This window comes from Eleginops maclovinus, chromosome 4 (assembly GCF_036324505.1).
Source record: "Eleginops maclovinus isolate JMC-PN-2008 ecotype Puerto Natales chromosome 4, JC_Emac_rtc_rv5, whole genome shotgun sequence".
In the NCBI taxonomy this organism is placed as follows: Eukaryota; Metazoa; Chordata; class Actinopteri; order Perciformes; family Eleginopidae; genus Eleginops; species Eleginops maclovinus.
The window spans coordinates 29139654-29166786 of record NC_086352.1 but is presented as its reverse complement, the minus strand read 5'-3'; the positions used below and the strand labels follow the sequence as shown (position 1 = coordinate 29166786).

General features: G+C 40.8%; 2 protein-coding genes across 7 annotated transcripts in view; one reads left to right on the top strand and one right to left on the bottom strand.

Moving 5' to 3' along the window:
* Window positions 1–204: 204 nt before the first annotated feature.
* On the top strand, window positions 205–15441 carry LOC134862913 (circadian-associated transcriptional repressor-like). The gene is made up of 6 exons (XM_063881047.1): window positions 205–508; window positions 2450–2909; window positions 5053–5128; window positions 6930–7008; window positions 12678–12792; window positions 13664–15441. The coding sequence occupies exons 2-6, from the start codon at window positions 2490–2492 to the stop codon at window positions 14018–14020; spliced, it is 1047 nt and encodes a 348-aa protein (XP_063737117.1). The 5' UTR covers window positions 205–508; window positions 2450–2489; the 3' UTR covers window positions 14021–15441.
* Window positions 15442–15484: 43 nt separating this feature from the next.
* herc1 (HECT and RLD domain containing E3 ubiquitin protein ligase family member 1) overlaps window positions 15485–27133 on the bottom strand; it is a 66002-nt gene continuing 54353 nt past the window's right edge. For all 6 annotated transcript variants that reach the window (XM_063881041.1, XM_063881045.1, XM_063881046.1 and 3 more), the window contains exons 72-79: window positions 24810–24979; window positions 24281–24450; window positions 23733–23898; window positions 23550–23626; window positions 22717–22969; window positions 18383–18535; window positions 17206–17511; window positions 15485–16165 (exon numbers count right to left, since the gene is read on the bottom strand). In XM_063881041.1, the coding sequence (XP_063737111.1) occupies window positions 15980–16165; window positions 17206–17511; window positions 18383–18535; window positions 22717–22969; window positions 23550–23626; window positions 23733–23898; window positions 24281–24450; window positions 24810–24979 (1481 nt within the window). In that variant the 3' untranslated portion in view covers window positions 15485–15979. The remainder of the gene's footprint in view (window positions 16166–17205; window positions 17512–18382; window positions 18536–22716; window positions 22970–23549; window positions 23627–23732; window positions 23899–24280; window positions 24451–24809; window positions 24980–27133) is intronic.

Below are 27133 nucleotides of genomic sequence, written 5' to 3'. Positions count from 1 at the left end.
TGGGAGAGTTTAATTGAAGGACCACGGGCGGTGACGTTACATTGTTTCGTTACGACATGATCACGTGTGTTCCCAACAGTTTTATTTATTTTTCCACAGTGTGTGTGTGTGTGTGTGTGTGTGTGTGTGTGTGTGTGTGTGTGTGTGTGTGTGTGTGTGTGTGTGTGTGTGTGTTGGAGAGAGATTGGGAGAGAGGGTGAGAGACAGTGAGAGACAGTGAGAGACAGAGAGAGAGAGAGAGAGAGAGAGAGAGAGAGAGAGAGAGAGAGAGAGAGAGGGGGGCGGTGCGGAGTTCCAGCTCGGCGGAGAGAGGAGAGGGTAGTGCCCCGCCTCTCTCCGACACGTTGCCCAGGGAGAGGCTGCACGGGCTGGATGGGACTCCTGCTTTCATGGTTTCACTCCATCTTCATCAGTCGGCTCCGTCCGTCAGCGCGTCCGCACATACTCTGCTGTCTGCCGCGTGCCCTCAACTCACCGCGCCGAACGGGAAACACACGGTTCACTTCTGGTAAGGGACGGTCTGCTGCTCTCTCTCTGTCACACGCTACACTACACACACACCTTACCGCCTTCATTCTTAACTCACCTGTATTTATTTCATTTTAGTATGTAATGACTAAAAATAGAGGAGGGATTGCTAGCATTAAACGCTGGATTTTAGAGGAGATGTTTTGGGGTTGAAATGCAGCTATGCACCGTGATAACGACACAGAACAGGTTATTGTGTATAACATTGTATTCATTACGGCATGATTTAAACGTAATTTGGTGATACATTAATGTTTTTTTCTGGGTATGACTGTGGCATGTGTTGTTTTTTTAAGCGAAGTTGAGAAAATCACTTGTATCAGCAGCGTGTGAGCATGTGAATTGACAGGCGAGGGGAAACAGGTCCATGTGTTTGGATGTTTTTTCTTACATAATGGTGGACGACCTGCCCATTTGAAAAGGCAGAGGAGGGTTATTTAATCTCCTGGCCTGAATATTCAGTCATTTCAGGGGGCTGTGCTGTAATGTCTGCAGGACTCCGGCACATGTACAGTACGGGCTATACTGGGAACGTACTGGACCAGGGCCGTAGCTAGGATCGAAAAATACAGAGGGCAGTCTCCCACAAAAACAACAACGTGTACTTTTTGTCAAGCCAACCAACAATGTAAAAAAAGAACATCTTCTATAATTTAACTTCTCAATGACGTGATTAAAATGTGTCTGCTAATTCTGAAACCATTAAAACAAATCTTTGTCATATTTAAGTTTGATGAAGTAACATATTTGCTGGTTTTCAAAGAGTAAATAAAATATTTAGGGATTTTAAATTCTGCTTTTTTCTTATATTCAAAAAAGACTAAATGATCCATGAAAATTATTAAAATGATCGAAATCAATATCTGTTAGAGTTAGCTCTAGTGTAAATGTATTGTTTAAGACCTTCTTCAGTTCTGCATGGATTATTATAATTCTACTGAAAAATACAGAATCCCTGAGTTTTGTTAATTTATTCTGTGTTTTTGTAGATCTGCAACTTGAAACTGTTAATTTACATTACCTTTCGGATAATCTTTTTTTCCTAATCTTCAATTCTAGGAAATGATTCCTCTCACAGAGTTAGCTGTCATTTTTAAACAATCCGTCTGAAAGCAAAGCTATTTCATTCAAATGTATAATTATTTTTTAAAAAAGAATTAAAGACATTTGACAATCAAGTGAATATCTGGCATTTGGCTTGATAAATGACATAACCAATTATTTAAAATATTTGTAGACGAAAAGAAAAGGTTTACGTCTTTCATTTCTTAATCTTATGTGTAATGACGTGAGGGAGTTAAGTGTCTTTAAATAAACAAGTTTTATTTGTTTATTTTGTATATTCATTATAAAATTACAACACTTTCCCCTATTATTACAGTTTATTTGTGTATCCTGTTTGGTTGTACAGAATTTAAGTAAAAATACTCCCAGAAATGTTATCTCACTAAGCAATAATAGCAATGTTGGCATTGATTGGACCATTTCTGAGGACAAACCTCTTAAACAAAAATCTTTTATCCTGTTATTTCACATAAAGGTAGCTGTAGTGTTGTTCAAATCATCTTGTAACAGTTTTTTTGGCATTATGATTTATGTCTTGTTCTAGGTCTGTTTTAAAGCTATGTGCTATATTCATGCACAAATTCAATGTTTAATTGCTGCACAAACACATCCAATGCAAATAATCGAGGTCTGGTGCCTCATTTTACACACATTTACCTAAAAGATCAAGTCCGACATATTTAGTGTCAAGTTTGGGATCTAAACTTGAGTTTAAAATACAATCTGTCGACCAAATTGAGTGTGATTAAGAGGTTATAATGTTCAGTATTACCAAACTGCTCCACAGAAACACTTGACACACTTTAAGATATTTATTTTGATGTGCAGTTTACAATACGATGTCTTTACCCGGCAGATGCGTGATGCTTACGGCTGGATGAGCCTGTATCTCCAACATGTCGACCTCAGACTCGGATTACTCCATTGACTGGCTCGCCAGCGATGAGGATGACTACGACAGCCCAACAAGATTAAGTCCTCATCAAGCAGAGGAGTCGCCTGTACCGCCATCATCAACCTCATCCACATGGAAAGCTCCTCCAAGCTGCATGCACTGTGGAGCGACACAGCAGGGCAGGAGGCGGAGCGGCTACTGTGACTGTAAAGACGGAGGCAGCTGTGGGACCCACGCTGAGACTCCAACCGCCTCGCAGACTCCGACGCTCAGTCCAGTTCAGGGATTAACTTCTGTGTGTGAGCAGCTCTCAGCGGGGTCAAATCATCATTACACCAGGAAGAGAGTGCACAGCGCTCATGTGGAGGGACTCTGTGAAAAGACTCAAACAGACGCAGAAAATGAACTATTCTCGCAGAAGGTGAGATTTAATGAATACTGTTTTTGTGCAAATGTATTTAACACAGTCTATATATGTTGTTCCTTTGGTTTTCCTCAGTAGTGTAACTGTATTCCTTTAAAAAACTCAGTCAGACTTCAGATATCTCCCAGAAAGTGTTTCTTTTTAGTTTTAGTCTTTTCGGTCTGACTCTCAGGATAAAAGAGTGATAGCCTCTCTAAAGCTGTCATTTGGCCTCTAGGTTTATCTTAATTACATACAAATATAAGTCCATGATGCATCAAATCTCCAAGTTTGCATTTCGGATAAACCAGATTATTGCTACCGGGAGTTAAAAAAAAGTACTTGAATAATCTATCTTATTTAGTCACTTTCCTCCAGATGTTGAACCCACTGCAGGGATTTGCTCCCATCCAGACATAAGAGCAAGTGAAGTCAAACAGTCATGTTAGAGATCCGGTGACGTCTGGCTCACAGTTGGTGTTCCAGTTCATCTTACAGGCGTTGGATGGTCTGTGAGACCAGTGAAGTTCCTACACCAAACAGGAGAAAACATGTCTCTCTGGAGCTTCAGGCTGCTGCTTGAGCTGCTTTTTCTGTCTGTTACCAAATGTAGCATTATTTTACATGTAGATTATTTTAGATGCCACTAGAAGTTGAAAAGAAATTGCAACAAATGATTCACAACTTAAAGGTGAAGGAGCTGTAGTGTGTTCTATGGGTTTTGTGCATGTAAATGGTCTGCAAAGACTAAAATTGCAAAATGACCTCTTGGGGATTTTTCCGCCGTCCCCCGCCTCAAACGCCACCTTTGAATTTTTCGTAACATAGTGACATCACTAGGTAACGTTTCAATTGGCTAGCACTCCAACACATCGTACCTGAAAGGCTAAGGGGAGGGACATCTCTAAGTGGTTGGTTGACCGATCAACAGAACCTGCCAGCCAATCAGAGCACACTGGGCTCTGGTTTCAGACAGAGGGGCCAAATAGGTACAGGCAGTATGAGAAAAAATAAAAAACATTTTCGAACATTAAAGCATGTAAACATGTCACAGTAGAGAGACAATATCAAATTAAAACCTGTAAATGAGCGTGAGATGACCCCAAATCCACTGAAGCAGTAATAAGTGTAGTCTCAGCAGAATGATTTGAAAAGAAGGATCAGGAGCACATTTCATACGGGTGACGTTCTTTCCCAAACATAACACAATATGAAATGTCACGCTCTCAAATAGGTTATAAACCTAAATCTTAAGTCTATTTTTTTTTTTCTGGTATGAAAATGTAATTTTTGGGAGGCGAGAGTGTAAGTTAAGCCATAGAAAACAGCCCATAGGCTTAGAATAAAACAGGTGCGTCCACATATTGTTTCACAAAGACAGAAAAGAGACAGATAACTGTCTTGAATCACAGTAGCAGAAACACCATAATGCAATGCAGCTAAAAGAGGATTCTTCAATTGCAGTTTACTGCTGAAGGCCATATGAAGCTGTCTGCCTGTATGTCAAAAATGTGTTACTAGAAATCAATAACAGAAATGTAAAAAGCACTGGGAAGCTGCCATGGGAAAGTATGTGCAACCTAAAAGTAAACTACAGCTCCAGATGACAGAGTAGCTGCAGCGAGGCATCGAATGCCAACCTGGTGATATCAAACAGTGTAAGAGGATCTGATGGTGCCAGTTTTCATGGCAGTCCCGTGATGCTGGGTGTCCTGTATCCGTCTGAAGGCGACGCACGGCTTGGCGAGCCACGTGTGAAGCTGTCGATTGCTATCACTTTCTCCATTAGCATCTGCCAGCTGTTAAAGGCAGCCTCTTATTAAAGCGCCTGTGGACATTTACCTTCTGTGTTAAAACTGGACTAATGGCATCAAACTGGAGCGCTCGTAAATGGGTTATCAGCCACTTACCCGTAAATCAATGAGCGTTTCACAAAATGAGCAAGTGAAGAAACATTTTTATTATATTATATATATTCATATAAACTGTACATGTTATGCCGCACACAGACACACTACTCTATAAATTAACTTAGGTCTTGGCGATTACATGATTTATTATAGGAAAGCAATAAGCAGTGCGCTGCTATTAGCTATTAGAAAGCACTTTCTAATAGTGCACTGATAGCATGAATGCTAACTCACTTATCTGTTCCACACAGTGCGCCGAGCTGCAGTGCTACATCCAACCTTTGTCGTCCATCCTGCAGGGCCTGAGATCAGGCAGGTACTCTGAACGTAAGTGTCTAATCCCAGCTTTCAACAGGAGTGCTCTGCAGGTTCATGAATGGACACGATGTGTGCAGATCACACTGCCAAAGATAGATAGATCATGTGAGGATGGTTGACGTAAAACTGAGGTGATTATAAACCATTTCACTGGATGTTCTTCCGAATAAGACCCACACATGTGCCAACAGAGAAAAGATTTACTGCTGTGGTGACGTCACATTTAGATTAGATATATTTAAAGTTTTTTGTTTCTGCAGCGCTCACATTGCATATAACGTTATGTTTAAAAAATATATAAATGTTATTTTTCTCTCTCTGTTTCTGTACTTATTAAAGGAAGGAAGTATTAACCAATAAACCTTAGGACAGCTGGCCAGAGCTAGAACAGCCATTTCCCCCTGCTTCCAGTCTTTATGCTAAACTAGGCTAACCATGTCCTACAGTAATTCCAATATTCTCATTCATTCTAAATCTCAACAAGTAGTCAACAAAATGAGTTTCCTGTGCTAAACATGAATTTGTGCAAGCACTAACACAACTGATTGCAATATACATGATTAGGTTAGTTCACAAATGCTAAATCTAAGCGTTAGCATTTAGCTCAAATCAGAGTTTAGCTAAACAAAACATAAAATCCAATAAGAGTGTCTCCCTTTTTTTATTTGTATTACTTTTTGTGATGTAAAGAACAGAATTCATCACTTGTTATCGAAGCCCCTGATATCTCCTTTTAGTTGTAAATACAGTACTGATGTATAACGCCATGTTACTTGGATGTAATTACTCCTCAATCCTTTATAATTCCCAGTGGAGTCAGCACCTTTGTATGATAACTGAAGGTTTGTTAATATATAAATCTACATTTGATTGTAATCAAATACCTACTTAAGATATAGCGTTCATTACAAAGTGATTCAGAAGTTATGCAAAGCTTCCGATGCTAAATGAAATTATACTCCTTTAATTAAAAAATAGTATTTTGCACGTGGAAATAATTCAAACTGAATGTCCACAATAAAAGACTGGATATTACAGCTGCAGAACAAAGTAAAGAAAGGATCAAAGGCCTCGCGAGTCATTTAGCATCCTTTTAAACGGAAAGTGCTGCAGAGATGAAAGACCGGATCAAAGACGCTCTGTAGCCTCACAATTTAAGTGAAGTATGATTTAAGAGCTGCTGTTTGCTCTCTTTCCTGTATGCTGTGCCAGAAAAGAGCAATAAAATAGTCTCTAGCATGAGATAGTCTGTAGCACGTGATGACCAGAATACATGAATCCCACTAGGAGTCATCAGCTTAAAATATTGCAATTAAATGCTTTCTTAATATGCAACACACTCCAGTCCACTCTTTATTTATTAAATAAATATGTTTTTAATACTTATTCAAAGTCACAGGCATGACTAAAGAAAGGCCCACCACTTTCCATCAGGTCTGACAGGAAGAACAAAATGTTCTTTTCAAATTCAAGATGTAAGAGTCGAATACTGATATTTATGTACATGAAACCATATGTCATAGAGTCGTTGAGACATTTTCACTCAAAAACACAACATCATGGTGCTGTTAGAGGAAATCTCAGAGGCTTAACAAAGTCCTTACGATTTATCCTCTGGGGACGTTGAATGTATTAAAAATCAGTACTCAGGGTCCACTAACTAGCTTTCAGTCTAGTCGTCAAAGCTTCAGCGAACAGAGCTGAGGACGACACAGAGGAGGTCATAATAGAAAAGGTGGTTTGAGTCATAGTGGTCAGGCCACATGCATCCTCCTCTCCTCCTCATCATGTCTCTGTTTTTGTCCCACAGGTTTCAGCCGTTTCCAGGAGAGCGTGGCCATGGACCGGATCCAAAGAATAATGGGGGTCCTTCAGAATCCAGACATGGGGTAAATATCTTGAAAATACTTCAGCAGTTTCAATGACAGCTTTATAGCAAATGTTCCATCTGCACTTCCTTTTATTCATTGTTTTTTCCCGACCTGATCAGCGTAGGAAATAGTATTCATTTGTGTTATCCACAGTGGTCAGACGCATTAGAGGGCTGATGGGATTCAGTCATACACATAATGAAAGAAATGTGTATGCTGTCTGTGTTTAGAATTCTCCACAATGTAAAGTCATTCACACAGCCTCTCTCTCTTCTCTCTGTGAGGAGCAGCAGGTTCAGCTGTCAGAACAAAGTTGGCATTGAAAGTTATTAAATATGTCGGGTAATAATAGATTTATTTATTTTCTTCTCAGAGTGTATCAGAATGCGTAGTTTATATGTTAGTATTTAAAAAAAATCTCTTTGGGGACACGGTTGGGTTTTCAACATGTCACCTTTTTCACGTGTGGTGAGTTAGCAGGATTGATCCAAGTCTGTCTTTTTATTTAATACACGACAAATGTGCCTTTTTATTTCAAATATAGTTTTAGAAAGATGGATGAGAAATGCCACCAACAATTCTGACCTAAAACAGGTTTTGGTCAGTGGTTACTATTGACTACATGGCTCTACCTTCAGAAAACCTTCAGCACGTTCAGTTTTGACAGCTGTATGCACTATTGTACAGTTCTTGCATAGCTGAAGTTATAGGACTGAAAGGTTAAGTTAAAATGATGGAGCTACTGTTGTTTGTTTTTTTACTAGCTGCTAATAATACAAACCTCATTTGAAGTCGAGATGAACCATGCCTTTTTGACCCTTTGAGTTCACATCCTGTGTCATATTTCACACCTATTTAATAAAATACATGTTTATGTAAGCAAGAACAAACCATTAATATCATTACATCTCTCCATCATCACTCTACAACAGTCCTCGGTAGCTTCTTTAAAAAAAAAGACAGTGTTTCAGTAGACCAATCAAGTGCAACTGTATTTGATTTGAATCCCTCTTGTACCTTTCAGTGCCAGGAAACAACATTTGAACAGGAAAGATCTCAAAATACAGAAGCTAAAGAAGCGTAACCTCTTGTGAAAATGTGTCGCTCAAAATAATATTTAACTTTCTTTAAGAAACCTAAACAAACTCCATTACCTTAAAATAAGGAAAGGTGTCCATGCTTTCTTATAAAAGAGACTTATTAATAAAAATAGCAAGCCAAAAATGTTTCACCCAAAGATTATTCATTATTGTTGATTGCATAAAAAACAACATTTTCAAATAAAATAAGTACTAAGCATAAAAACTTGAAACAGTTAAGGTTTAATATATTGACTTTGATTATTTGGCGTTGCTATTAAACTCTTTCCTTAAAACGTAACATTACAGACTTTCAAAAACTTGCAGTACAGGTTCACATTTGCTTTTCTAGGTATGTCAAACCACTGGTTAGGTTTCCTGGAAAAACATAATGATTCAATGTGTTTTTAGTTTGTATTATACTATATTTTAATATCAGACATAATGTAGACACTTTTAAGCGTTGACAGAACCGAGAATGAGAGGAATAAATCCAGGTTTGTATGCCTTTGTATGATAGGCTGTTTTGTTTTTAAAGTCATTAGTATTGATTGTTGCTCCATAAAATAAACCACTTCTAAAACAAACTAAAACATGAATAATAACCCTGGAGCCAAAAGAGTGTTTACTGAGCTGTAAACAACATTTTTTAACATAAAACTTTGACGTAATTAATGTGAAAGACATAGACTGGACTTTGAACGACCTCCAGTCACGTCACAGACATGAGGTATTACTTAAACACACTGACTACACATTTGTTTTGTGAGCTCGGCTCCAGCTGGCATCACTCTCAGCTTGAAGGACTTGTATCAGTCTCTGAAGCCGGACGGGTGGAGTGTTTCTAAAATAAAAAGTACAATGAGCAGCAGGAGGTTTGTTTGACAATCATGGGAGAACATGAGTAGAACACAGAACACACTTTCAGCGAGAATTATGGAGAAAAAAACAAATATAAAGAGGCCCCTGCCTGATTTATTGCAATTTGTCCTATACTGTATTATGAAGTATGATCTGTATTTACCTGCAGGGTTTTGAATGCACGTAGAAGTGTGGTATTTATCTTTCAAATATTTGTATTGAGAAGAAGCATACAAGTGTAGGCAATAGTACAGACTTCTTTGGGGTGGAAATCATGTATCTCTTTTCCAACATAGAAGACAAACAGAACATCCAACAAGAAATAATAAGGAAAAAATATAGCATGACAGGAATACCATACTTAAAGACAAACACAGTCATAATGGGAGAGAACACAATAATAATTAAAAAGAAGAATATGATTAAAAAGTGTGGTGTTTATAATCATGGTATTTATAAGCTTTGAATGGAACTATTTTCTTTAACAACAACACACTGAACATTTTTATAGTTTTGTTGTGGTGCAGTAAATGTCACATGTGTACGGGGAAATGAACATCTCTGTTCAGACTGAGCCGGGCCACATGTAGAGCGCTGCAGTGGCTTCAAATCTGTCCCAATTATGTCACATTCAACACACATACTGGACGTCCTGCGTTGCATCAGACACCGCTCAAGGTTTTTTTTGGCTTCAATGTCTCACATTTGGCAGAATTAATGAACAGAGGCAGAGATATTTAGAGAAATATACATTAACTCAAAATACCTGCAGCTTTCATTCAGGATTTTTTTAGTTGCTTCTAAGTTTGAGTGTTTTTGTGAGAAAGGAAATGGGAATGTTACATAATTATTATTTGTTACGTAATGACATAATTATCATACATTTGTTGGATAAACGCAGTAACATTTCAAATAAGGAACACATTTTCTTTCTGCTTTTCAGTATTACCGTGTCTTATGAATGATGTTATATGATAAATAGTACAAAAACATCCACATCCGTCAGTTAGCAATATTCAGATTCTTTCTTATCAATGTTGGCCTATAAATAGCTCACTTTTAGCTCTGAATGTGAAACATGTGAAATACTTTAAAATACTGACATTTTATTAGAAACACAAATTTTAAATTAATATTGTCTAAAGCTACATTTCTGCAAAAAACCTCCCCTTAATGACAGTTAAAAATCTTCATTTTGTTGAAACTGCTTTAATTCAACTGTCATCATTCTGCAGGAGGCAGTTCGTTCGGAATGACTTTGAACAGAGCGCTGTTTCTATTATTGAGTCTATCCCAACTGTATCCGTAAAGGTAGGCTGAATGAGGACTCACCTGTCATACCTGTTTGATTTCTGGCCTGGTGGTTGGAAGAAAAAAAGAGACGTTAGGATTTTAACAATGGACATTTGACAAACAGTTAATCATGGAAATCATTGGCAGACAGATTCATGAAAAGCATAATTAGGTGCAGCTCTAACATTCCATAAGTTACGACCTTTCGTTGATCTCACGTTTATTTATGTTATTTAAGTTTACAGTGTGATGTCTGAGAGACTGTGTGTGTGTGTGTGTGTGTGTGTGTGTGTGTGTGTGTGTGTGTGTGTGTGTGATGCTGTCGTGGCTGTGAGCGGTGGGCGGGGCCTGACTCTGGGGCTTACTGCGCTATTTTTAGCCAGTGAATGGAACGAGGTCCTTCTCCTGCTGCCACGTGTGTGCTGCAGCGTGAGTGTGTGTGTGGTCACATTTCTCATGTGGACTTGAACATGCTCCACTCCTCCTACGCGTCATGTGATGCTCGTATGTGGCCGTCAGATAGCGTCACAGACGGAGAGGAATGCAGATACACTCGGATCAGTCGTCCGTACACCCCTCCTCCCCCCTGTCTCCCCCCTCTCCCCACGCAGGCTTTTTATTTATTCAGTCTTTGTGCTGTTTCATGTTGTCCACCAATCAGGTGCAGCCATGTGTTGGCACAGGCTTTATAGGCTTATGTAATGGCCATTGGCGAGACATCCGTAAGCCATCTGAGCTGCAGGGCGGCTCTGACTGTGTAATCTGCGGCTGAAAACTCCTCAAATGTCACATTCAGGGTGCAAGGAACCTCTCTAAGTACATTTACTCAAGTATTCAGCCTAACTTCCTCCTACAGATAACTTTATTCATAATTATTTTTCTATTTCATATCTGTCCCACTTCTGAAATAGTACACGTTGTTCAGTGCTTAAAATGAGGTTCATATTTGTTTACATTTGTGGCTTTTATAAGGTTTTTGAGTGAAGGGGCGGTGGTGGCACACTGCTCCCCGGGCGCCGTACATAATGGCAGCCCACTGCTCCTAACACTAGGATGGGTCAAATGCAGAGACTTGTGCGGTGGTGGCGAAGTCCATAGGGGGTTGGCCTGGGAACTGGAAGGTCACCAGTTCAAGTCCCCGAAAGACCTAGTGCCACCGTGGTGTCCCTGAGCAAGACACTGGTTACCTACACTGCTCCCCGGGCGCCGTACAAAATGGCAGCCCACTGCTCCTAACACTAGGATGGGTCAAATGCAGAGACCGCATTTCGTTGTCCTAGTACTTGTACTCTGTGCAATGACAATAAAAGTTGAATCTTCTTCTTCTTCTTCTTAAAATGAGGTTCATATTTGTTTACATTTGTGGCTTTTATAAGGTTTTTGAGTGAAGCGTTGTGTGCCTGACTTCATATTTTATGATGTCATCAGCATAAAACATGTTTGAATCCTTTAACCAAAAATCCTCAATTTGAATGAAATGGTTCCTAAGATTACATTTTTTTTTTATCCAATCCAGGTTTTCGATTAACTCAATATAAATCATCAGCGCCTAACACAGATATTCTATATTACATTTTGAAAGGCTAAACATCAACAACTATGGATTGAAGCTGACTATTTCTCCTTAAAATGTTATGCATTTTGATTCTATCAATAAATGTTGGCTTTTGGAATTAGTAAAACAAACTAATGCTTTTTATTAGATCTAATAATAGTTAAGTATTTATTAGAAACTATTGTGAATAAATCTATTAAAATGAGTTATTTCATTGCGTTGCAGCCACTTCACTGAAAGAACTGACATGTTTACTTTAATTAAATGTCACATAACCGTTTTAGGTCAGTTGAAAGCAATAATATTAAGTTGAACCTAATATTTAACTTACTTAACATTATGGCTTTCAACTAACGTAATACAGTTGTGTGAAATCTGTTGACGTAATTCATTTCTTTAAAGTCAATGTTTCAGTTTTTTCAGAGTTCTGGAAACAAATTCTACATTTTCATACGAATAATATTAGTGTATTCATCTTTATTGCCAGCGATGCACACAAAACACTGAGTTTAAACAAAATGATTAATTAATATAATGAATGAAGATTATTTATCTGTACTTTTACTTATTTGAATTAAATAGTAAAAAGTCAAATGATCTAACAGGGCCGTAATAACACTAAAAAAAGTGACTTCTTTCCTTACAGTGCTCTTTTACTTTTAAACAAACAAAAGTCCTTTCCTCAAAACACATTGTGTGCATTTGTTTAACTCCAATGTTGAATAATTTAATATGCACCACAAGTATTTTAGACCTGTTTTACTAGTTAGCAATGAGTCTTCTGTCTTGTCGTTGTGGCATGTTGCAGCATCTCTCATCGTGTAACCAGATCAATGTCAAAAATGTGCAGATGTGAAAACGCTGGAAACCAACCTGTGTGTTTTCTCTCTCCCCTGTAGTGGACGCTTCCACAGCATTGTACTGAAGATAGAAGAAATGCTGCACAGTTGGTTCCCTCACATCAGACCGGACCTGACGCACACAGACCACTGCACTCCGGCAAAAAAGCAAAAGGTAAACATGTTAAATATTGTTCGACGTGTTTCCAAAGTTTATTCTGATCGTCGAAATCCCAGCTTCTGAAATGTAAAGATTGTGACAGTAAACTAAATATATCTCAGAATTGAAAACGTTGCTATGCTTTATTGTTAAATTTGATTAATTAAGAGTATAATCGGTATAGCAATCTGAAGTAATCATATGTTATATGATATGCCGTTTGTGGATCATGGATCTGTTCCCGTGGCTCTGATGGTGAGAACAGAGTCAGATTCAGAGACAGAATCCTGGAAGCCAGGTTTGGATTTATTTTTACTGGCGATGATTGAACCGTTTCATAAGTAGAGTAGAAGTCAGATAATGAGGGGAAAACCAGAGCGGCCTCTCACACAAGAATGTGATCATCGACGTTTTATAAACCAGCAAAACCATCTGAACTCACTCAAGCCGACAAAAAGTCCTCAGTTTGGGATATTTTCAACTTAAAAGATAATGGTTTTTAGAAACAACCAAAGGAACCTTTGTGAAATCTGTAGAATACAATGTTTTGAATTTGGCCTCTAAACTAAACTTAATATCGATTAATTGTTTACAGAAAATATACATAACAAGTTGTGTTGTGTGAGTTGAAACTTTTTATTTTATCAAAAGTTAAAAGTTGTTTAACTGAGTTAAACGACTTTTTAAAAATAATGTAATAATAGTTCTTTAATTGAGTAATTAAAAAAAAAATGAGTTGGATAACTTATATTGATAATAGTTATTTAATTGAGTAAAACAGAGTTTTAAATTAATTAAATAATTTTGGAGATGGGTTGTTGGTAAATATTATAAAAGTTAAGTAAATTATTTCTTTATTTTGACATTGGATGTTTCTCTTCAACAGCATCAAAGCAGCGCCTCCCCTCCCCCGCACTCCCCGGTGTCGTTCTGCTCCTCAGACTCCTCCACCCGCCTCAAATGGCTCCACATGTCGCCCATCTGTCCCCTGAAGACTCTTGAATCCACCCTCAGCCAGCCCGCCTCGGCCTCCAGCTCCCCTCCACCTGCACGCTGCAGCCAGGGAGCGACCCAGGACAGCGCTGTCTCCTCATCCACCGATTCGCACTCCTCGGTCCCTAGCCGCCTCAGCCGGGGGCCGCTGCCCTTCAAGTTCACCACGCCGTGTCTGGTGAGACTCCTGCAGGCGAAGGACAGCATCATCGTGCCCCGGATGATGGAAGACGGAGGCTTGGGGTCCTGAGAGAGGACGCCGAGAACCAGAGGCTGATCCAGGGTCAGATCTGGGCTTCCACATTAGACACTACAAGGCCTTAAAAAAGCATGTTTCAAAGTCTTCTATATCTTTTTTTAAACAGCGGAAATGCAGTTCCCTCAGACTTCAGGTTCTTCAAAGAGTCAGAATGTGATGAAGAGAAAGCGGGCTTGGCTTAGTATGACTTTTAGGACTTTTTAAAAGTCCGTGTGAGAACATTGGACCTTCACTCTGAGTTTTCACTGATATTTGAGTTGGATGGATTTCATCTTCTGAGTTAAAATGTTAAAACAATGTTACTGAGACTAATCTCCTCAAAATATGAGGAGTGAACAAAGAGGAATCGTAACTCTGGGGTGGAAATATGGACGAAAGCTCATTACACTTGGAGACTTGTGATTTGAAATACTTGGACTGTTACCTTGTCTGATTTCTTCTCTTTAGGTCTTCAATGGTTCCTCTACCTCATGCTGACACCACACAGTCAACCGTGTCAGCAAAACATAACGGTCAGTGATAACACTTGGAAGTTTTGCAGGAGATGCTGAGCAACGCATCTTACATGCAACACATCTTGGGGTGTGAAAAACCTTTCTTATACTGCAGTTTATCATGACCAGAGTCTTTCATTATATTTAGCTTGAAGTCTACACTTTTTCCAGAGGGATTCAAAAAGGTTTTGAATACCCAAACCCTGGATTCATTGGTCAGTTTTTGTCTTTCACGCCATGAAACATTTCAACACTGTTGTGAAACAGAACGATCACAGGGACCCCAGAGGAAATGTGGAAAACTCTCCTGCAACAATTTTAAAGATTTGTTCAAGTTAGTCCCAATACAACCCTCACATGTACTTTGAGAGAGGTATCTGTTGCTGTAATCTTTAACTGCGCTCCATTCAAGCTGTGAAAGATACAGCAAACAGGATACTGTACTTAAACAAGGTGCAAGATTCCCACTTCGGTTAAACTCCGACTCATGAAGCTTCATATTAGCTTCAGCTGGAGAGAAATTAGGTCTCAGTAGAGTCAACAAGGGATGGCTTTATGGATGATTAGACATTGAACATTGATTAGTGGATCCCTTAGGGGCCACATTATGCTTTTTGGGGGTTTCTCTCCCTCACACATTTTCTTGCTTTTTACACGGTAACAGTGATCTTCTGACAGAGGGCTTCCAAAACCAAAACATCTTTCAGAGTACATGAGACATGAGTATTGAGGGAAAAATGAATATCCAAATGTCTCCCCTTGCCAACGTGAGCACTTAGTTTGAACACACTGAATAGATGTGTAAGTTTTCCTTTAATGTACATAGTTTTTTTTTCATATTTTAGTTACTTCCCATTAAAGATGGCCTTTGTCATGTTTTGTACTTCTGAAATAAATGTGATGTCTGCTTTCTGGAAATGTTTGTTGTTGTTCTTAAGCGTTTTAAATGAAACCCAACCCATCAGTTATGCAGCATTTATTGTTGTTTTTTTGTATGCTTTGGGAAACTCGGCATAGGCAATGAAAACAATAAATATGGATATTATGCAAAACAGTTCCCTAATGAAGCATTTTACACAATGTACAATATTCTTCCTTTCCTCCTCGCGCTTCTTTTTTGAATATTCTATTCACATTTCCACACAAATAAACATAACCTCCATGCAGAAACCCTGAAAATGGGATGTGGAGTAATGCGCAAAAAAAGATAACACTAAATGCACTCCTCGGGTGGATTTCTGTGTCATTTAAAAACTGCTAATAAACCACAAGGAGAAATGAAAACCTGTGCTGTTTGAAAGTACATAAAATGGATTTAAAAAGTGTCTGCTCAGGAGTTCCCTACAACTGGTGCAGCGATGATGAAGCATCTCGCTCTGTGTGTGCGTGTTCCGGTCAGACAGTCCGTGTGCCAGGTGATACTTCATTCCTGTGTGCATGTGCGGGGCTGCCTGCGTCAGTAGTCCGTGTCGGAGCCCTCTGCGTTGTCCACATTTCTGGAGAGCATGTAGTTGTCCATGTCGATAGAGCGGCAGTTGTTGATGGCGTAGCGCAGACGCTCCGCCATAACGGCCTGGCTGGAGTACGGAGGCAGGCGGAGCTGGAAGAAGCAGGTCTGAGAGGTCGGCAGGCTGTCGTACGGCTGAGGAGGGAGAAATGATAGTCGTTACAAATCTTTACCTTACAACTCTTCTCTCCATAAGCTCTTGTCTTATTCTATCCTCTTTTTAAGTTTGGAATACTTCCTATTATTAGTTTTTTCTGTATTTATTTCAGTCTTTGTGCAGCTACAACAACCAAAGTCCCCCTCTGAGGATCAATAAAGGTTTATCTATTCAAGTCACTTATATAGCGACACATCATATTAGAATTTATCATATCTCAAGGCACTTTTCCTACAGAGCATTTCTAAACTGTACTCCCTTTTAGTGCAGAAAACTTAAAGAAAGCTTTCTTACATCCTCTGTCGTCCTTTTTGTTCATGGTTCTGTTTCTGCTAACTTTCCTTTGTGAAATTCAGCAACAGAGGACAGAAAGACTTCCTCTTATGTCTGTTAGTACAGAGCCGAGTTAGCTTAGCTTAGCATGCAGACAGTAAACTGGGAGTTTGGCTAGTGACCCCTTAACTGGATTCGGACTGGGACTGACTCTGACCCAGCCCTGCCCACTATAACTGACGCCATGGAAATGCAAAAGCCCTGAAAATATCTTCACTTGGCGAGAAATATGGCTGATTTTTTTAATCAGAGTGCAACTTAATTGGGGGTAGTTAAAAGAAATCAAAAAATTGTTAATTCTTGTGGACTACTGGACTACCCTCTGTTATTCTCCACAACACAAAGATGGCCAGTTCGACCCTGAGCTTGTCCAAAGTGGAAAGAAACACCTATTATGAGTGTAATTGATAGAAAAAACTACAAAGATTTAAACGAGCTAGGCTGTGCTTTTTTTCTCTTTTACCTCCACAAATCGAGTGCTTCGGAGGAAAACAAATGGAGGCGTATACCTTAGGGAATGATTGAGATGAATGCTATTAATGACAACCTCACAGCTACTTGACGTCTGATGCTGGAAGTAGAGCGTAAATCCTTAGTAAATAGGAACAATAAACTGAAATCATCCTTAAATGATTAGGGTGTAGTCAGACAACATGTAGCACACGGTGGAGTCGGCTGCACCCACCCTGTCCACCTTCATGATCTGAAACCTCTGCGAGATGTCGGCCGTGTTGGCCGGCAGCCTCGAGCGTCCGGAGACGAAGCGCATGAAGAGGACGCGCTCCTCGTTGGAGAACTCTTCCAGCGTCTGCCAGAACCACTGCACCAGGGCGTGCTGCTCGTCCACCTCCCTGTAGCGCACCACCTTCTTCAGCACTTCGCAGCAGATCTCCGGCATGCCGCACACCATCTGCTCCAGCTGCTTGGCCGTCAGCAGGGACAGCAGCGGCACCGGCACGATCCACGACATGCCCTCACGCACCGCCGCCACCTGAGACACGAGGGACAGGAGAGGCGTTACAGCTGTGATCACATCCGTCCGTCCTAATATCTCTTAGGATGGGGATGGTTCTGTTTCTGAGACTTCATGCCTGAAGAATCTTGAAGCAATGAAAAGGTCAATGTTTTAAATACTCAACACCCTTTTTCTCCTCAGAACTTTCCACATTCTTCCCTACGGCTGAAACTAAAGATTAATTGTTGGCCTATAAAATATTTTTTCCGCATAAAGCCCATGTGACATTTTCAATTCTGACTTCATAATTCTAAGAAATTCACAATTATTTGTATTTTATTTATTTACTTTTTTCACTTTACCAAGCTGGTGCATTTTTCATAAATAATGAATTGATAATGAACATCGAATTCTTCAGGAAGTACTTCCATTGAACAACAAATTTATCAACTATATGCTTCAGCTTTTGCTTTCAGAGTGAGCAGTTTTTATTGGACTACATGAACCCACAGAAACTATTCCTGAAGAGATAGACATGGTTCTTTGGTGGAAACATTGAATTTTGCTTTATTTTTTTATAGCTACAAAGCAGCCGCTGCTCTGAGAAACTTCTGTGTGAGCGAAAGCTTTGAAACCTTCATGCTTGACCTTGAAAACAAAGCAAACTCATCCCACGTGTCATTTAGCAGCTATTGTGGATTTTTCAAATCACATTAGAAAATCTTTCTTCAAGAATTACAAGATTCTATTTTCCTCCATTTTATAAAAACCTAAATTAAATCAGTCAGCGCTCCAGGATCAAATTCAATTTGTAACCATGTAATATTAGACGGTGATATCTGTTTATCTGTCAGGATACACAGAGAGGTAACCATGACACCGACATGTGGCTCTCGCCATACAGTACCTGTCGATCGATCTCATGCAGCCGGTACTCGATAGCTCTTTCCACGTACTCCTTCCTGTTGGAGAAAGAAAGCGGGATGCTGTTCCCCCCCGGGATGATGGGCACCATCTTCCCGTCTGCACTCTGCCCGACAAAGGAATCCAGAGGAATCATCTGGGAGAGGAACACAGCGTACACACATTAGCGCTGTTAATCGGCTCCAAGTGTTACCTTTAACTGTAAAGACAGAGAAAGAACTGTCTCTCACTAACGGGGAAGGATACACTGTGGAGCCCTCACCCCTTGTACTAAAGAGGCACTGTACCAACATGTTGTTATTGTTTTGTTTGTGCTTTCACACAGGGAAACAGAGGGCGATGTGATATCTGTTTTACAGTATCTAACTGATCGATAGCTGGCTGCGGTGGCGCTTAAAGAGGATCTGTTCATCCATATATCTGTTCTGTAATCAGCGGGGATTACAGCATGCAGCTCAATCATTTTCTGTTGATGATAAACTCAGTAGTCCATATCAAATGTTCAGCATCACATGACCCGAACCATAGTGGATTTTTGAGGGCGATACCAATATTTTGGTAAACATATATCAGTCAATAAAACGTTTTTACTAGTTAGGTATTCTGGTTAGTTTTTATTAGAAAAATAAAGTGTAAGGGATGACGGCAATGACGGCCTCGCCCACTTTCCGGCTAAAATCCTGCTTTAGAGCGAAGCTGAAAATAATAGGTCCTTCATGTCTTGAAACTGCTGAGTCATTTATTGCACCTCAAACAACAAATAAATCCTGAGTTACGGTTCCTTTACTTCATCTACAGGAAAAAGGAGAGCAGGAACAATCTAATTCTGAAATCTCAGTTTCAGTGTAAGCCGGCTGCAGACCCACATCCATCCCATATTTATTCTCTGGAAACACGAAGCTGTCTCTGCTGTCTGACGCTCTATTCGACACAATTTTTTATATTCTTGGAGAAATATTGTTTTCTGGCATCCCTTTAACATTTCATGGGGAAAATCTGCATCTTAGTATGAGGGCGCAGCGCCCCTTACCCGGTTCAGACAAAACCCTGCTGTTGTTTATCAGCAGACCGGACACTGACAGATATACCGGCCCTAGTCATGATGTGCTCTTTAAGAGTCAGCTCTGTGAACTATAAAAGCTACATGGGATTGTTGAATAAACATCCAGACATTCCCCTCAGCGCTGCTCAGTCAGCAGCTACACTGTTTTGCAACATTCTTCATCTTTCCTTTGTCTGGGTAGAGTTGCAGCCGATCTATCCCAGCTGCTGGAATCAGAACGCTTATTTAATATCCTGGAAAGCAGCGAGCAAATGTGAAATCATGTTGAGACATTTGACCGCTCGTCGAACCGGAGCCAACAGAGGATTCTGATCCATGTCTCTTCTTGCCAAAGCAGCAGATGCAGCCTCTTCCTCTCCTCCCTCCTCCTCCCTCCTCCTGGCTGACGGAGCCAGTGTTATGGCTTCAGACCTCCTCTTCCTCCTCTTCCTCCTCCTCTACGAGTCTGGGAGCGGGGCCAGGTCCCCGGCAGGCAGGATGTGCTGCATCAACAGCGGCCCTGGCATTCCTGCAGGCCGGGGGCTTCTCAGAGCAGGGGTTGTGTGAGGTTGTTTGGACAGAAGAGGGGCTTTCTGCTCCTCCAGAGAGCCTTACCGGGCGGGGTGTGAGGGCTGTGTGGTCTGTGTGTCAGGGCCACAGTCATGCTGAGGTTTGATCAGCGCTAGGCAGAGTTTAAAAAGCTTACCCACAGCCCCCCCAGCAGGGCTAACGTCAAGCTCTCACTTTGCTTCAAACTGGCTACACACACATGACTGTCACTGCTCTCAGCCTGGTGTGTGAACACAGATGGGGGTCGATGTTTGCTAACTCTGTGATGAACTCTGGCAGCCGTACACAGGATCAACCCTGCTCTACACTCCCATCATGCTCCCTGCTGGCTCTGTTAGCTCGCTGGGTGTGGCAAGGCTGCGGTGTGTGTCAAGGTTGGTTTGGGATATTTGAAACTGGCTATTGGTATAAAAAAGGCTCTTCTTTTCAGCAGCTCGGTGTTATTGTGACGGATCAAAGGCTCACGTGGGCGGAGGGGAGGTATGCCCGAGCCCGCAGGAAGGGCGCGGCCGATGTAGCAAATGTTTGTGGTGGTCAAACTGTGGTACTACACTTCATTCTAATCCAAGAGGTAATTTGAGAAAATACTTTCCCTATTGGCTTAGATTAGGGTAGAGACGTCTGTAAATCAGCTGATAAATTTAAAGAGGCCCTATTTTGGGGGGTTTTCCATTTCCTGTAGTGTGTTATATAGGACTTTGTGCATGTTCACGTCTGCAAAGGTTAAAATCTCCGTGTTCCCCCGGCCTGAAACGACTCCTTTGTCTACTTCAGTGACATAATGACATAATTATGCAACACTTGCATTTCTATTAATTAGCGCTCCAACACCTTCTATGTGATAGAACTAGGCTAACAGGTGGGACATCTCTAATCGGTTGACCAATCACAACAGAGCCAGCTAACCAATCAGAGCAGAATGGGCTCTGGTTTCAGACAGAGGGTGAAAAGAGGTGCTGCAGCACATAATAGGGTCCCTTTAAAGTAAACCCACCTCACAATACAACAGTTTTCATTAGGTCATCAAAGTTGTAAATGTGCCAAAACCATAGTTATTTTCCCCCTCCATATATTGGCTCGGCCGGATCTGGGGGGGGCTTAGGAAAAACGTAAGTGTGGTGCTCTTTTGGTCCGAATCCCCGGGTGATCCGGTTGATTTCTCAATCTACAGTCAGTCTATTTTGGGCTTCATGCACCACTGAGCAACTTCCATAGGAATAAACGGGGTGGCACCTCCAGCGCTGTATCCGGTTCTCTGTATACAGTACATGCATGGTATGCCCGCAATGTCAAAACACCAGACCCCCCCTGTGAGCCTTCACCAGCCCGCGGGTAAATGCTGACATTACATTCTTTTTATGGCGCAGTCGGAGGCGGAGAGGAGCTGTAAATACAGAGTGATGGAGTGAGGATACGGACGGGTGGTGTGTAAGTTTAATTTACTGCTTAGGCCTCGAGCTGGAACGACTTTTATATTCAATAACATTTCATTTATCTCATTACCCCACAGGAATCCAGTCCTTGAGAGGATGAGATATTTGCCTTATCAGGAAATCTTCTTTTAACCACATTTCTAAAACATGGCACTTGAGTTGTTGTATAAAACATGGGATATTTAAGGATATCACAGATATTGCATGTAATTGTTTTCTCTCTCGTTTAAGAAGCTTCAACGAGAGTGTTCTGCATTATACCTGTATGTATCAATCGGGTTATGTTTGTCACTTTTCTTTGCACTTTAGACAAACATTTTTAAATTTTATATTTAGATAATGAGGAGCTGACGCTGAATCCATCCGTATGTTTCCCCCATGGGGCAATGAATGCTACTTTATCCGTTTCCACTATGGGAATTGAAACTGTATTGTTTGTTTTGCAAAAGCGATCCCCTCCTGGGTTTTATATTACAGGAAATTATTACATTTCTGGGTACAAATATGTTAACAAACTGGCATTTAAAGGGTTAAAACTAGGGGCTGTCAGTTAAACGCGTTATTAACGGCGGTAACGCACCTTCCTTTTAACGGAACTATTTTTTTTAACGCGTGTGCGTTCTGTGACCCTCTGCCCGCTCCGTAGTTTAAGAAAATATCAGGAAACCATGGTAACGTTGTGGATCACACTACAAATGGAGAAAGAAAAGTCACTTTTGAATGGAAAGTTGAGCTATAAAGACCTGCCGGGTGGTTTCCTCGAACAGACCGAGGTAATATGTACGTGCTGCAAAGTGAATTAAGTTTCCTCCGGAGTACGTCGAGTTTAAAATATCACTCGCTGAACAAGCATAGCGCTGATTCAGAGACCCCACAGAGGACTACATAATAGCTGAATGGTGGCTACAGGTCAGTGAACACTGTGCAGGATGAGGCTCTGCTAGAGTCAAAACGACCTTCTTAGGAGCCTTAAAAATAATTTACCTTATAAAATAATATTATTATATAACATTTTTTTTGTTATTTTTAGAGAACAAAGGTGATATTATATATGTGAACATTTGTTTAACTTGATTTATCAGCTATTTAAGTTTTATTTTTTTAAACCATAAAAAACTTCTCGATTCATTTTCCAGAAAATCGTGATACAGATATCAATAACAACATGTAACACTACAGATATTGTCATATTAACCACTCAAATGTACTGATTAAAAGTAAAAACTTCATCCCCAAAACTTCTCTAACCACATATCAAAATGTCCTCCCCACCTCATGGAAGTTCTCCTCGGTGATGCCGCTGTCTTCAATGTGAAGAATGCTTTTGAGCGTCTGCACATAGAGCAGGTCCACTTCCTCCAGGTCCTCCAGCTGCAGGGGGATGCAGCACAGCTGTTTCCACACCAGCGTGGCCAGGTGGAGGTCCAGCGGCTTCTTGGTGCGGATGGCCACGCCCATCAGGATGCCCAGGAACTTAAACTGCAGCATGTGCTCGTCCATGCAGGCCGACGGGTTGAAGAGGAACCTAGGGAAATAAATATAAACATTGTTTAGCTGTTTTAAAGCTTAGTTTATCATGAGCATAAAAACCCCCATACAGCATTACAGGCTAAGCCTAGAGAGTAATGTATACATGTTTGTTTCAGCAACGATTTTCCAGTATGTTCAGCTCAACAGAGTAACAGGTCTTTCCCTGGCTTTCTAAAGTTTGTTTTGAGAACCTAAATTGAAGTAGTATCTATCTTCACTGCGGACTTGATTTATTGCAGCTACTTTATTTGACTCTTGTGTTTCAGGGAGTTCCTTCATATATTTGCAAACGGAGAGTGTCATGGTTCTTCAGAAGGTAATAGGTATTCATTTAAATAACTTACAAAAAATATATTTCAGTAAAAAAAAAGAGTCTAGTTTGGGGGGAAATAAATACAAGATTATGAAAAAAATATTGTTATTCTGAGCTTCTTTCTTCCTATATCCGAACAATACAACAGACTGCCAAACTTTCAGTATTGATCAATATCATATTTAAATTTAAAAAATCTAATTAATGCAATATAATTTTTACTGTGAGAACCAAGGCCTTCATGCTCCCTCAGTTTCCTCACCTGTCTCTGTTGTAGCCCACCTCTGCTGTGGCGTTGGGGGAGGGGATGAGCAGGTCCACTACCCCTGTCTCCAACTCCTACAGACACATGAATAGAACAAGAGGAGAGAAACGTCACTATCATAACACCTCCAGCAACACCTGCTGATCAACACATTTAACAAACAAGTAATCCTGCTCATACCTGACACATCTCTGTGATGGTGTCGTCAAAGACCCCACCCGCGTCATCAGCCCCCTCTCCCACCAGTTTGACCTTCCAGGCTCTCGAGGGCAGGCGGAGGTCCGAGGCGTTCAGCTTCACAACCTGACGGGCGATCTGCACGAAGATCGGTTTGCACTTCCGTCCTCTGCAGGGAAATTCAGTATTATTATATTTCAGTACATTTCTATTAGTATTTTATAGTCCATTATTATTTTTACCACTGCTTTAAGTTAAGGAATGTTATGTGAAGGAGAAATTCTGTTGTGTGTTATTATCTAATTCTATGCAGTATTTGCTTTGTATCTGTTCATGTATTTAATAATTAATTTGCTGTGACTGTATTTACATTTATGAACATGTGATTCTATAAAAGCCCAAAAAGTACCTAATAAAACTTTCTAAATTAAGCTCCAGGATTGCACAAAAATGCAAATCCACCGATTTGTGTGCATATTACATCATATAAATTGCCCCCCCAAATTGAAGAACTTCTTCTGAGTGAAGACAAAGTCCAGCATGTTACTGACCGTGTGGAGATGCGTTTGACGGTGATCTGGGGGCCGTAGTTCTTGCCCTGCACCATGGTCTTGCCAATGGAGCGCACCATAGGCAGGGTGTAAACTCTGGGGGCCAACAGGGGCCTCAGCTGGCCCTGAACAATCCCCCAGGTACCAGCATTGTAGTGAGACGTACAGCTCTGCAGAGGAAGATTACATTTAGCATCATTACACACTGTGATGCACAGTTAATGGATTGGTAACGGACTTATGGAGCGCTTTTCTAGTGTTCCGACCACTTAAAGCTCATTCACAAACACATTGTCATGGTGCCAAACTGCTAATTAACACACACTGATGGCTGCGATCTTAGAGCAATTGAAATGGAAATCTTTCACAACATTATGTTGAATTCCTTTAACAAAAACAACATCTTCTCAAATGTCAGGGCTTCTTAATTGCATAGATAGATCCCTCCTTTAATGCGCACCACAAGCTCTTTGCATCAGGAGACACCTCGTAATGATTGATATTGTCCTTTTCTGTGCTCTTTGCCCACCTGGTTGTTGGGGCTGAGGTTAAGCAGTCTCCACGACGAGTACATGAGGTCGGAGAAGTGGTACAGGAGTCTCAAACGAGCCCTCACCGACTCCATGCTGATCTCTTTCAGCACGCTGTACTGAGGAGGCACCGCCACGGGAAGACCCAGCTGGAGAGGGACCGACGAGCCTGAGGAGGAGGAGGAGACGTGGAGGAGGAGAGGAGAAGGACAGACCAAAAGGGGAACAAATCAACGGGAAGAAAAATGGGAAAAAAATATTGTTGAGTTTCTTCCACAAGTCACATTGGACACATTATTATAAATATAGCATGTTAGTGTTTTAGCTGTGGTTGAATTATATATTTGAATAACAGAAATTATGAATTCTCTAGACAAAAAGTTCAAAGAATTCCAGGTTTTTGAGGTTTTTATAAGATTTTCAGTTCAGAACTTAATCTACATTACAAGTAGGACTGACCTCCAATATTCGAATATTCGATTCGGAGAGGTCTGATTCGACTATGAACCTCGTAGTCGAATCTTCGTAAAATTTTGTTATACAACAAAGACCATACCATTCTGACTATATGGGGTGCCCGCGGCTGCCGAGCATTAATTGTTACATAGAATGTCTTTTTTTGTTATATAAAAGCCTATTTTAATGCAGAATCTGTCTATTTTATGTGAATAAAGAGTTCCAATGATTTGTTCGTTTAAATGGTAGTCTTAGTTTATTACGGTGTTAATAAATCACACCCACTGCAGTTGCGCAATCCAAATGAGCGCAGGTGAGCAGCACACAGGACCGTTAGTGTTTACGGATTTATTGGCTCACAATGGCTACTAAAAAGACATCAAAAGTGTGGAACTATTTTGAAAAGGTTAAAGATGACCCGAAGAAAGTGAAGTGTAAGTTGTGTGAGCAGGTTCTTGCATATCACACGACGACAACCAACATGGCATATCATTTGAAGCGGGTAAGGCTTGTTAACTTTACAAACAAACAAACAGTTCTACCACTCTTTTATCAATGCAGGCATTAAAATATTATTGTTATATTATTCTATCATTTAGTTACACCCGCAGTGTCATGACGACAACTCAGCCGGCACGTCTGCATCAGCGGCAGCCCCAAGATTAACGCAAAAAAAACTTGATTTGAGACCACCACTTTCAGAGAAGAGAAAGGGAAATTACTGAAAAGATTGCGGAGTTTGTGGCACTTGATATGAGGCCTGTGCGCATTGTTGAGGGTGGGGGATTTAAAGAACTCTTGCGCACACTTGAGCCAGGCTACACCGTCCCTACAAGAGCTATGGTGATGGATATCGTGCACACAAAATATCTATCGACACGGTCAGAGATATACAGGGCAATACAGGACTGTGAAGCTGTCAGTTTCACAACTGATATCTGGACCTCGCTTCAGATGGAGGCTTATCTCACAGTCACATCACATTTCATCACTGGAGACTGGCGACTGGAGAATTTGTTTTAGAAACAAAAAAAATGGAGGACAGTCACACAGCCGATCACATTGCACGAGAACTGACGGAGATAATTTGCGAGTGGGACATTCCAAGTACCAAGATCGTTTCTGTGGTGCATGACAACGCAGCAAACATGGTTGCGTGCACCAACCAGTTGGTCCAGCAGCCCTCCTGGGGAAATATGAAAGGGGTGCGCTGCGCGGACCACACATTACAACTCTGCATAAACAGCGCTCTGAAGCAGGACCCCATTTGCCCCACTGTTACTGCTGCAAGGCGCTTGGTTTCTCATTTAAAAAAAAGCGCAAAGGCCACCACAGCACTTCAAGATAAACAGAAACAACAGAATGTTCCTCAGCATAAACTGATGCAGGATGTTGTCACCCGTCGAACTCTGTTTATTTGATGCTCGATCGCTTGATCGAACAGAAGGGGCCAGTTTCAGCCGTGCTCACAGATGACAGTGTGAGCAAACGGTCCGATCGTGACCTGGAGCTATCCACATCACAGTGGCGCACAGCAGAGGACATTGTCGCTTTTTGTTAAACCAATGATCACTCTGACAGAGCTTTTGTCCCAAGAAAATAATGCATCCTTGTCTGCCACTGTCCCCATGCTTATGAATATTAAAAAAGACATTTGGTGGTGCATGCGGACGACAGTCGAACCACAAAGATCATCAAGACTACGCTGTCCGAGGAGATGGACAGGCGATGGGAGCTTAAAGGGCCAGGGCTGGAAAGAAGTGTTATGTCATTTTGCATAAGTTTAATTTTTTATTTATTTTATCCCGATTCCCGAGTGTAAACTGTGAATTAAAAGCCAAGAAACAGGTTCTTAACTGAGCGATAA

What these genes read in the sequence shown, in the direction of transcription:
- LOC134862913 (XM_063881047.1), top strand. Translation starts at nt 2,490, where the DNA reads ATGTCGACCTCAGACTCGGATTACTCCATTGACTGGCTCGCCAGCGAT. An exon ending in ATGAACTATTCTCGCAGAAG is followed by an intron (nt 2,910 to 5,052) that starts GTGAGATTTAAT and finishes TGTTCCACACAG; the next exon opens with TGCGCCGAGCTGCAGTGCTA. An exon ending in ATCAGGCAGGTACTCTGAAC is followed by an intron (nt 5,129 to 6,929) that starts GTAAGTGTCTAA and finishes TTTGTCCCACAG; the next exon opens with GTTTCAGCCGTTTCCAGGAG.